The sequence below is a fragment of the Anas platyrhynchos genome, chromosome 1, assembly GCF_047663525.1.
Source record: "Anas platyrhynchos isolate ZD024472 breed Pekin duck chromosome 1, IASCAAS_PekinDuck_T2T, whole genome shotgun sequence".
In the NCBI taxonomy this organism is placed as follows: Eukaryota; Metazoa; Chordata; class Aves; order Anseriformes; family Anatidae; genus Anas; species Anas platyrhynchos.
The window spans coordinates 88204905-88217594 of NC_092587.1; the positions used below are offsets into that span (position 1 = coordinate 88204905).

A 12690-nucleotide genomic window follows, 5' to 3' on the forward strand; every position below is an offset into this window, starting at 1 on the left:
AAATTTTTAATCGGGTTTTAATCTTCTAGGCATTCCCAGGACGCATGCAAGTTCAAATGGTTAGGAATTAAATCAATTTAGTGATCAGATTCAATCTCACTGTACCATGGAAATTTCTGAAAGTTGAGTAAAAATTATGTTGAGTGTACCTACAGCTTAGATCTCTTGCTAAGGTAAATCTTAACCTTTTCTCTGCAGTATGATGTGAAGAACCATCGCACCTTTCTGAAGCGCACCAAGTATGAGAGCTTACACCTTGAGGATTTATTTGTGGGCAACAAAATTACAGTATTTTCTCGTCATCTTTCCTTAGTGGACTATGGAGATCAATATACAGCACGCAAGCTGGGGAGCCGCAAAGAGAAGTAAGAATACCTGTTTTTTGAAATCTTACTTTGTGGTTGGGGATTCAAAGTAGTTGTTCTTTGCTGGAAATGAGGTAAGATTTCTTTATTGTGGTGAGAAGATGAATTACTCACAGGTTTTCATGCATTTGGAAGGGATCTGGCATACTGATGGCTGGAGGAAAGCAAAGTGTTCCCTGCTTGTAGGAAAACCCATGATTGTCCCTCCCACGTGATAAATCTTCAAGGCCAGCTTATCCATGGTGTCAAGTGCTGCCTCCTCCAGGTCTCTCAAAAGAAGAGAGGCTGAGGAGAAAAGCATGGGCTCCAGTGCAGCTTTGTTACTCCCCTCAGAGCAGGCAGCAGTGGTATTGTGATTTCTGTATTCTCTTGGGGCAGTATTGGTGTGGTAACCATGATGCGTGCTGTGCTTTGAAGTCCTGAATCTTGCAAAACTATCACCCGTCTCTCGGGAGTCTGTGCACAAACCTAGCACCTTACCAAACAGATCTACTCTGTGTTATTAGGAGTAACTGAAAACAGTAGGAACAGGAATGAGAGTCCCGTTCTACATTGCTTCTCCAAGGATGGATATGTTTTGTTTGTTTGTTTGTTTTTTCCTGAGAATGTTTTCAGCATTTCCTGAAATGCGTTGTGAGGATGGGAAGAGTAGAGTGGGAGTGTCAATAAAATCATCAGGCTTGTTTGTTATGACAAATTTCATTTATAATGGGTAAAGGTAAGACTCATAGTCTCTTTTCATTTGAAAGACTTGCTTTGGGAAGGACATTAAGAGCCCATCCAAGAATAAAAATATCATGAGAGACTTAATAAAATGACAAGAAGATTACTTTACAAGGAATTTAAATCTGATTTGATTGCACTGCAGGTAATTTCTGAATTTGCAAATGAGAAATTTTCTATAATTTATGTAATTTGCTCCAGCTTTTTTTTGAAGAGAGTACAGGATATTTTCTTAGGTATGATGTTCCAGGGAGCCCTATTCAGCTCGTTGCTTGTTCCCTCCAACTATGTGGGCTTATTTTGAGTTCTTTTTGAAGAGGTGTAAATAACTGGGCACACAGGAAGAGCTGCAAGTTTTAACACTCTTCTTAGTCTTAACCTCACAAAAACATTGACTTGGAAATGACTGCCGTAAGTTTCCAGAGGGAGTTCTTCAGGTACTTTTTCTTCAAACTGGAGTTGGGAATGATGGAAGAGTAGCAAAGCAGGTAGAGAATAGCAAAGGAGGGCTTCTGTATGTGTTACTGCTCTCGGTGTGCCTTGTTGGAGCCTTGGGTAGATTACATCTGTCTTGTTTAGGGTTTTTATATCAATGTAACTTTTTATAGCTGTGTATTTTCTGCTCTGCCTAAACTAGCATAAGCCCTGGTGCTGATGCAGTTAAACCAAGAAAAAGTAGCTTGTGATAAAATGGCATGTTCTTCTCATCAGGGAAGCTATATGTGTCTACAGCAATGCTGCAGTCAGCAACACCAGAGTTGTGTCAGTGAGGTGGTCCTGGGAGAGTGGGTGAGGTTTTACACTGCTCTACAAAAGGAAGGAGGGAATTTATGACATGTCAGCTGTTTGGAAAACATTTTAGGAATGTCGACTGAAAGATAACATAGATATGCAAGTGGTGTTACATATTCAGAATGGCCTAGGGGAACACAGTGAAAGGCGTCTTAAACAGGCAAGGGATCCTCAAAATCTGCTTTCTTCACAGAAGCTAGCTTTCACTGGGTAAACAGGGTCATAGTGAAGGAGCCCTTGGGCAAAATGGTTGCATGTGGGGTGTTTGTCCCTTTGGCCTGGGCCTAGCAGCCTTCACAGCAGCTATTAGAGCTACTACTTAAATAGATACAGTAAGATTAACACAGTACATAATAATTCCTACAGATAATTTGTAGTTGAAATTCTACTAATGATTTTGTGGATGTCATGTGAAGAGAAACATTTCCCTTTTCTTCCCTTTGTGCTGTACAAGACTACTTGTAGTTTATTTTGACTTCGGAGGTACAGTCTTTGGTCACTGAATATGCACGGAGACAGGGCCAGAAAAGACCTATAAAGAAGACTGAGAAATGTACATTAAAAAAAAAAAAAAAAGATTTTTCAATTATGGGCTTTTGTTTTTTTCAGAAAAGCAAGAGTGACTCTAGGTACATGAGGCACAAAACAGATGTATTGAGAGACCAGTTTTTACACAGGCCCTTTCTTGATTTAGGCTAATGACAATTCAATGACAGTTCAATGACAATTCAATGTAGCTTCAGATTGTTACACTTATTTTTCTTCTGTCGTGGGTCAATTTTTAAAAACGGCCATATTTGATTGTTGTTCTTCCCACTCCCATCTCAGTGCGTTGTAAGGAAAGGATCACAAACCATGCCCAAGATGGGTAAGTAAGCACATGTTTGCCTACCTATTACTTACCCATAAAAGTGATTTCTGTTTCTCTGGTCTTCCAGTTGTGATCCCAGGTGGTTGTAACCTGACAAAAAAACTTGTCTGACTAGTGTGTCCTTTCTAAACAGACTATACTCAGAGTCAGCTAATACCTTCGTTTTTGAAAATTGTATGAGAAAGCTTGTGTCTCAACCAGAAATACTCAAATTCTTTTATGATTGGATATGCTATTAATATGCTTCCAGTCATTGACATAATTAATGGTTCATCCCCTACCAGACATAAGCTACTGTACATGCATAAGTCCTATGATTAAGTAGATCTCACAGGCATAGCCACATCATGGGTTGTGCACCATTCCTTTGATCACTTCTCATCTTCTGTTTTTTCAGTACTCACTGGAGTACTGTCATCCAGTCCTTCTGAAAATGTAAGTAAACATGCTTAATTCTTTCTTCTTTGTTCCTAGACATAAAACTGTTTCAAAAAGTACTTTGCAGACTGCATCACGTCAAACCACAAAAACATATTGCTAATTAAAACTAAAAATAGGGCACATGAATCAAAATTCAATCTCAGAAACAGTCTTCAGCATCCTGAATTATGCTTTTTCTTACCCCATGTGTCTCTGAAAAGCTCATACTGAAACGTTACAGTTTATACAGCAGTGCTCGAGAAAAGATAATAAAGGAATTGCTCAATGCAGTATTTATTAATGTCTTCTAGGGAAATTACTTGATAATGTAATGCTTCATTACATATTGCTAGGAATTACAGTTTTACTGGAAAGCTTGAAATTAGAAAAATAAGGGTCAGTTTATTTCTAGTATTAGCAGTCTGTGCTGAACAGCCTGCGTAGTAACATAGATTTAAAAAAAGTTCCTCAAGGAAATGCAAAGTGCACTGGAGATCTTATTCCAGTGATTTGATCCTTGGTGTTCATGGTAAACGAGAAAGTTGAGAGCCTCTTAGGCCAGGGTGCACATCATGCCTCGTGTGACTGTGTGTGCACATCAGTCTAGCACACAGCTGCTCCCCCTCATGTGCCTTGATTCACATGGCACATCCTGTCATATGATAAAGTGTCCCAAAACTTAGTGGAGCTGTGATATCCTTGGGAAAGGGGTTGAGCAGTCTGTGAGCCATATGAGTTATGCTGGTACGCTTTCCTGTACAGTGGCCAGAGGTCAGCTTTTCCTGGTCTGAAGACAAGGCTAAACCAGTTTTGGTTTACACTGATGGACTAAAGCATAGGCTCAGCTGACTACTCTAACGCAGTATCTGCTAACTGCCTGCCTGCACCTAGTCCACAAGCCTTTTGGGTTATTTTTCCCAACAGATCTGGGCCTATGCTGAACTGTGTAAATTAGTTTTCTGATACTTGAGGAAATCTATGCTTCTTTCTGAGCCGTGAAGGTCATCTATGCCTCTCGCTTGCTTTCAGATGAAACGTTACATGCATTCAAATTTCCCTCTTTCCATTTCTTGGCCCTGACATCTCCCTTCCTTTACACTTGCTGTAGAGCAGATAGTCTGTCTATTCTCAAACCATCTGACAATCTCATGTCACTTGAGGTTCAAAGTAAATGTAGTGAAAGTTCATCTGTTTCCTGTAGCCTCAGCATATTTGCTCTCACTGGAATATGTTGCTGCAAACCTAGAGGTTGTTTTCTGTGCTATGCTGGTAAATAAAATGAGAAATTTGCAGTTATTTACCTTGCGTTTATGGAAATACTGCAATAAAAAAATCTATCTTGGGTAGCCTTCGTTATTGGAAACAGTGTAAAAGATGGAAAGAGCTCTTTAGGATTGTTGGAGACGTGGAGTCTCAGAGATACGGGGCTGAATAAATCATCTGTTGATTTGTAAGCTGAGCACATTTGAAGCTGACTCACCACAAGATGAATGCAAATAGAAAATGCCATTTTACAGACCTTCTTTTTGTGCGTGTTACTTTTGATTAATAATACGTTTAGTGCTGATGGTATACTTGGTCCAATGCAAAGCACACTAATAAAACTGTCCTAGCCTTGGGGATGTACAGTATAAAAAGATAATTATTGAGAAGACAGGATGTACTTGGAAACAAAGATGTGGGGGAGACTGTAGAGATTTTGGGATTGGTCTCCCTTAGAATATAGCTGTCAGTCAGTAAAAGAGATGTAAAACCTCCCTTCGTAACCTTTTATTGTGCCTGTTAACAGTGTCAGCCAGTTGACATTCCAACTGCATAATATCATGAAGTGTATGTACCGTGCTAAGCACAATTTGATCCTCTTCTCACTGGGACATCCAAATATTTAAAAAGTAGTAATAAAACAATCATTTCACTTTGAGTTTTATGGTAGAGGCACATGTTTAAGTAATATTTTTAGAGAGAGAAGTTTAACAGCTTTTTATGTATGTAATGATTTACATAGGGAGCTGAGCAAGGTTAAGGAGAAGGAAACAAATGAGTTATGTTCTACCAAAGAGCAGGGAGTGGGGAGCATAGAGAAATTACCTGTCCTTACAGCAGGAGAGAGATGTGCTTCAGAAATTTGATAAATCTATCATACTTCCTCCTGACGGAATATTCCTCATACCTTTTGTGCACCAGGAAACAGTTCTTTTCTATCTGTTGTTAAAGACCAATTGTGAGACTGTGAAGTTACCAACTTTAGATGTTTCCTTGGATCCTTGCAACTGAAATCCCTGAATAAAATCTCTCAGACAAATTGCACTTAAAAAGCAATTTAGGTGTTAAATTATGTGGATTCTGTGGGAAGAATGTCAAAAAAACAGACAAGTTTTCAGCATGCAAGGAATTCCTCAAGTCTGAAAGAGAAGCAGCAAACTTCGAGTGTTGATTGTGAAACAGTTGCTCCGAGCTTGGGGTAGGAAAGGTAGCTGTTACTGCGGAACAGAGGTACACACCACTTCAGGAAGCAGCCAGATTGTTTGCTCTCAGAGTGAGGGGAGAAGCCAGCAAATAGTGATCCCTGGTGGAACACTGTGGGCTGACTTGGCTTAGGAGCCATGGAAATTGGACTGTGCAAAGCTCATTCTTATCAGAATAATGTCTTGCACAGGCATTCAAGAACAGCGTGGAAATTGATGAGACACTGGGGCTGGGATGCTTAACTGTGGCAGAATTTCTCTCTTTGATGTGATGTTTTTCTGTCTGAATATAAACTCGACATGCACACTAAAAGCTTTAAGGAAAGAAGTGTTGGCAGTCTCTCTTCTATTTTTTTTTCTTTTCCAGAACGCTGGCTTTGATTAAACCTGACGCAACACCCAAGATTGGAGAGTTAGTAGATATCATTATTAATGCAGGATTTACAATAACTAAGGCCAAAATGATGATGCTTTCAAGGTAAGGAATTTTTAAGGTCAGCCCTATTGTATCTAAATATTCTTTGTGCAGTTAAGGCCATTCTTTGTAGCTATCCCATGTTGTTCCACACATTAAATCCATTCCAGTGAGTAATAAAGGGAAGACTCATCTGTTTCATAATCATGTGTAGGTTTCTGAAAGCATGTAGAGAATTAAGCTAAGTATTACAGAGTTCTGTGCAAATGAGTATGGGTGATTAAATATAGAATGTCTCTGGATGAATCCAAGGTGACTAGCATTACTTTAGCAATTCAGTAGTGTTTATTACCCACACGTCTGTATGTGCTCACCTCATGGATTCCTGATACAAACCATGCTGCTGATTATAATTCAGTTGTCTTAAAAGGAGTGAGTTTCTTCACTCTTAGTCAATCCATCATCTTAATTTCTGCTCCCACAACCTTGCTTGCTTTTTAATGACTAAAAGTCCCAGGCAAAGCAAGTGATCTTCTGATCTCAATGCAGGGTTGAACAGAGTTTACTCATGCATCTTTCTACTCCTCCCCACCCTTTGCTGCTCTCCACCTGCCTCACTCAGCCACAGGAATATGAGAAAGCATTTTGCAGAGGAAAGAACACAGATGGTTAATTTACCCTAGAAGAATTCCTCAAGGGTACCATACAATTTCTCAGTTGCTGCTTTGCCAAACCTGTTGATATATAACATCTTTCTCAAAAGAAAAGCTATCCGTATTAAATAATATCATTATAATGGATTCTTGTGGTTTCTATGTGAGGTCAGTAGCAATTTTACCCCAGCTCAAAACCTTTTTGGCTTTTTGAAATCCTGATAAAACAACTATGTGACTCCCTCCTCCTGACTCTGTGTTCATCTGCTGCAGTGTTTGATACTGGTCCCAGATCCTCCCTCAAACAACTCCCATTCATGAGTTCAGGTTTGTAACACCAATTTAGAGTTCACAATGTCTTTCAAGCTAGCGTTTTTTGGCTTGCTCTCCTGCAGTCTGAGATATTTGATCCTGAAGTGTTGGGTGGTTCTTTATTTCAGTTTCTGAGAACTTGAAGAACTGTTGAGCCAAGTCGTGTGACTTGAAGGAAATGGAAACTTGGAGATTTAAACTTTTATTGCCTATTACTATTTAAAATATCCCTGTTCGTCTTATAAAATTGAAAATAATGATTAATAAGCACCAGATTGAGCTGCAATACTGGATATATTTAAATACTATATGAGAGTTTGTGGTTTCTCTGCATAATATATACTCTGTTTCTTGTGACTATGCCATTTTAAAATGATAAAACCATGGCTTTGCCAAAGTCTTCTCCCCCTGAGAAGTTCCGTCATGCTTGTTCAAACTGTCATCATCTATTGCTTTCTGTAAAGAAATTATTACTGACATTTATCTGGCAATCTCTGTTAACTTGATTCATGCCGTCTGTAAAAAATGTAGCCAAGATATAAAAGTGAGGGCAGGCACCTGCTTTGATAGGTCAGCTCTCTAGTCACCTAAGTTAATCATATCTCAGTAGAGTCTGCTGAGCCTATTATTCCCACATGAACACTGTTTTCTTTATAAGCAGAGAAATAACGAGTGAGATGAAATGAAAAAGGAGCTAAGCTATACAGCACAATTGCAATTTTGTATTTCTTGAAATAGGAATACTTAACTGAGTAGTAGAGCTCAATTTGTTTCAGAAAAACATCCCTCAAATATTTCTTCATGTTCAGAAATAATAATACTGAGTACTGCATACTTTTTCCCATTTGCTTTCCAAAGTTATTCAGTGAATTAGTTTCAGAAGAGGATATTCTGATGAAGTAGTGAATTGGAAGCAAAAAAATCCAGACTATTTTTCAGAGTATATGTTTGAAGCTTCAGATCGCAAGAATTCCAGTGACTAGCGTCATTTTTGAACAATGTCACTGCCTGAGTTACGAAATGGAAGGAAAGCATGTTATCTGTGTAGTCAATGAAAATCTTTTGAAGTTTGAATGGCCCATACTTACATGGAACTGAAACTATTCACTTTCAATGTGCAGGCACTCATTTAGTTAAAAAAAAAAAAAAAAGTAAAAAAGAAAAAAAAAGTTGAGGCTGTTCAAATCTTTGTCGAGGTTAAGAAAATTGAAATATTTTTAGATTCTTTTTTAGGTTATTTCTTTTCTCTGGTAATATCAGGCTTAAGTCTGGACTGCAAATGGAGAAAGATATGAAAAGTTGCACAGCAGATGATGGTATTTTGACTTCGTTCAGACTTTGAGTCTGTTATTTGGAATACATGCAGGTCATTTATTTCAGTTGAGGGGGCTGCTCAAAGTGAGCAAGATCATGGAGACCTGAAAATTTCAGAAGACTGTTTCTGTAGGTAAAAAAAAATTTCAAGATAGGACTCTTTCAGTCTCTCTGCATCTCTGCTTTGATTGTGAGATTCGTACCCAGACTAAGGGTGGGCAATATTGCTTGCTTTCAGCTGCCAGTCCACCTGCAGAGCTTGTCCATCTCCACAAATTCCCACTTCAGAACATGGTACACACCAGGACTGTACACACCTGGAGCAAGCCAAGACCAAGCCTGCACTTCCAAACTGGAACTTGGAAGTTGCAGTTGCAAAATAACAGGGCTAGACTTGAAAACCCTTGTGGATTCTTCTAGCTGTTGCCATGCGGAGGAAGCAGTGGATGTAGCAAGAGTTAAACACGGGAAGCAGCTAAGGAAAAAGGAGGAGGAGAGTAGGCTGGCTACCTGCAGCAGGTGTAAGGTGGAAAGCCAAAGAATGGTGTGCCCACAGGTGGATGGAAAGTGGGTCTGCACCATGGTCCCTGAAACTTGCATAGTCCTGCTAGCTGAGCGCAACACTGCTAGCAGCATGGCTATGACAATGCAGAGCTTGGAGAGGGCCACCACCCCATTTGAGTGATAAATATTCTGGCATTTAGCCTGCAGCAACATGTGCTGTGCTAGCTGGGTGCTTAGGTACTGAGACTAGGTAGCAGCTGGAGCCCAGACATACTGTGTATGCTTGTTGGCCTTTATTTACCTGACACCGTGAGGAGCCCTCCTCATTATGGAAGCCCCTTGCTATGGGAGACTGCAGTGTGTAGTAACTGGTGTTTTCCCCAAGGAGAAGTAAAAGACCAAATTCAGTTTTCAAGTAGAAGAGTATAGGAGAAAGAATTTTTAGTATGGAGGACATTGTGCTGTCCATGTTACTTGTAATTTTTGTGGCTACTGAGTAGAAACAAGGTTATGCAATATTCTGTTGTGCTCCGGTGTAATCAAACACCAGCCTCAATAAGGAAATAAATTCCAGTGAAGCAGATAAATTGTTTATTTATGTTTTAAAGCCAGACCTCATTAACTAGCTTACACACTGAAAAAGAGCTGAAAGATGAAAGCCATGTAACTGTAAATGGCTTATCAAGAGGGTGTCTGTGCTGCGTTTGTTTTCCAACCTGAGAATGTGGGGACCAGCAGTGACCCTGAAAATCCATGTTTACGGGCTTCAGTGATTACTTCCTTTCCAGAACAGGCTCATAAGGAGAAGTCAACTACACCTCTAGCCGTGCTAAATATGACAAAGTTAAGTGTAATTTCTGTTACTGGACGTGAACACCCCACAAGCTGTCCATCTTGTGAAGACATTACCTGTAGAAACATATTGATGAATGGTAGTTTGTGGCTTTCAGGGGTTTTTATATGTACATACATGCATATATGTATATGGATCTTTTTATTCTTCCAGAAAAGAAGCGGTGGATTTCTACGTAGACCATCAATCAAAACCTTTTTATAAGTAGGTATATCATTTTCAGCTTGACATACATATTTATTGAATGCACATGATTCCTTTGCTGTATTTGTCACTGCAAGACCATGGGAACATCTGAGCTTGTCTTTAGTTGAGTGCAGCTCTTTGCAAAGTACGCACACTGCTAATCTTCCTCCAGGGACAGATCCTTATTCCAGCTATCCAGGGTTTTAACTCTCACTTTTACAGCCTGATGATATCAGGGGACTGCCTTTGGTCTCTCTGAAAAGAAAATGTTCCAAGCAGGGCAAAACTTCAAAGCCAAAAGAAGGAGCATCTTCAGGATCAGGGTAGAGCTTGCAGGTAATGAGAACTGTGGGGAAGCACTTATCTGTGAGAACTGATTTGTAGCAAGTATCCCAAATCACAGGTAACTGAAAGGATGGTGCATGAGGCAATTGCTTATCGTACTGCTACTCTTGGGCAAAATGTCAAACTTTGGTGATGCTGGACTGCTTTTCCTAACATGGAAAACCTTAGTCTTTCTGTAACTGATCAGGCTGACACTTATGTCCCAGACATTTTCAACAACCACCTTTCTTTTCCCTCTCTGCGTTTTATAGTCTACTTCTTTCAGGAAGAGGGTGTCACTCTGCCTTGTGTTTTATGTGGAACATGGTTTTGCACTGTCAAAAGATCTGATTTCAGTGCTGTTATGAAGTGCCAGGGTATAAGGATCTGACAGCTTTTTTGCAACAGCAACTGATTTGTTTTGGATCCAAACCCAAGCCCTTCACTGAGACATGTGACTCTAGGCTATGCCTGACCACTTTGGAGATCAGAGGAAGATTTAGAATTGCCTTTTCTTCACAGACTAAGTTTGTTTGAATATGTTGATAAATAAGCAAGAGTTTTGCCTGTGGTGTTTTTTCACAGATATCTATCTACACTAATGGTAGCTATCTGAGGAACCACGAGCTTTTGTCCTCTGTGATGTAACTGGTCTCCCATCCTGCAGTCCTATCAGCTACATATTCTGTACAGGACTTTTCTCTAATTTACAAACAAATAGTTATAAATAATTACAAACCAAGTAGAGCAAAAATCTTCAAGCAGGTGAAATGTAAATTCTGCTACCCATTTATATTTAGCATTTTATTGCTTGTCTGTAAAGACTACTTTCAGATTTAATTTGCAAGTTCACTGGTCAATGCAAGTTTGGTGAATAGTAAAAAAAAAACCAACAACCCTACTTTGGAAAATAATGTTTTCATTTTAAAGAATTAAAATTATAAAATAAATGTATGTAATATTCAGAGTTAGACTGCACAGTAAAGAGTGTTGTGGAAATCAGTTTCCTTCTTGGGTATGTATATGCATAAACCATTTAACTATCCTAAAGAAGCAGTCTCTCAAGAAGAGAACATGAGTTCTAATAGTATCCAGTAGCTTTTCCCACTGTAGATACTTTATGTTTATGTAATTCTTTATAGTTTTAGTATTTTTCCTTCAGCAAAGAGCTAGTAGTCTTCTGTCATGCCCACTGATCTGCACAAATGATCATTAGGAAAAAGATGGATGGAGAAGCATTCATGTCCACAAGTAGAATTGTGTAAAGCCTTTTAAAAAAAAATAGTGCAAAAAACATTGAATAAACTTTCTCTTTTGTTGGTTCTGTCCAGACTACACAGTGAAAAGACAGGATTGTCATTATGCATGCTCTGTAAAGATACAGAATTATAGCTGTGAGTTTTTTTTTTTCTTTCTCTTTTGAATAGAACATCTGGGTTTCGAATTTTGGGTGGTTGCTTTTCTTGTGAGATGGTCAGGATAGGAGGCAAGCTGCTCCTGACAATCTCTTCTACTTTCTCGTATTCATCCCACCAAAATGAGATAATTTCTGCTTATGCCAGAATGTGGTAACTTATTTGTGTTTAAGTCCTGCCTTCCTCCCAAACTTTCCAAATCTTACTTCTCCCTCCTCTCCTGCTTTGGATTTTGTCTGGGCAAGCATTGACTTGGCATGCGCAGAGGCCAGGCAAGCGAAGCACTCCATCCTAACAGCAGCACTGAGGTTGTGTCAGTGAGGACCATGCACAGGGCAAACGTAAGGATCCTGAAAGTCACTTGTGCAGAAGAGATATGCTTAGGAATCATTTCTGTCAGAAAAATCACTAGCAGGGGGCTTTTTCACCATCACCAGTACTGATCTTTTAAAATTTATTTTGAAACCTAACATACTACACAGTAGCTTGAGCTAGTTTGTGTTATCTGATTCTTTCTCTACAATCATAGTATAAAGAGAGACTTTGCACATGACCTAGTTTAACCTCCTCCCCAAAGCCGGACAACTTCAAAGTCAGATGAGGTTGCTCAAGGCCTTGCTGAGTTGATTTCTGAGCATCTCCACTGGATAGTATGCTTTTGTTGGCTTTAATTTGTAGCCTGTATCACCATATGCTGTTTCTGTTTTGCAGTGAGCTTCTCCATTTTATAACGAGTGGTCCCGTTGTTGCTATGGAAATCTTGGGAGATGATGCAGTTTGTAAGTGGAAAGCGTTACTGGGGCCTGCAAACTCTGCAGTGGCTAAAACTGATGAACCAGACAGCATCAGAGCAAACTTCGGACATGATGGCATTAGAAATGCAGCTCATGGCCCAGATTCAGTTGCTTCAGCTGCACAAGTAAGTTTTTGACTGAGTTTATTAATTAGCTTTCTTACTAACATAATTTGGTAACACAGCTGGGTCAGGAATTCCTCTTTTTTTTTTTTTTTTTTTCCCCATTTGAGTTCAGAATTAATTTAGGTATTCCTCATGGCTCCTTCTTAGCATGGAAAAATA

At 39.3% G+C, this 12690-nt stretch overlaps 1 protein-coding gene across 5 annotated transcripts in view; it reads left to right on the plus strand.

Moving 5' to 3' along the window:
- NME7 (NME/NM23 family member 7) overlaps positions 1-12690 on the plus strand; it is a 91606-nt gene that overhangs the window by 21779 nt on the left and 57137 nt on the right. For all 5 annotated transcript variants that reach the window (XR_011812619.1, XR_011812620.1, XM_027449570.3 and 2 more), the window contains 4 exons: positions 199-365; positions 6004-6114; positions 9841-9891; positions 12324-12531. Coding sequence is in view for 3 of the 5 variants with exons in the window: in XM_027449570.3 (XP_027305371.1) it covers positions 199-365; positions 6004-6114; positions 9841-9891; positions 12324-12531 (537 nt within the window). In the remaining 2 variants the exon portion in view is untranslated. The remainder of the gene's footprint in view (positions 1-198; positions 366-6003; positions 6115-9840; positions 9892-12323; positions 12532-12690) is intronic.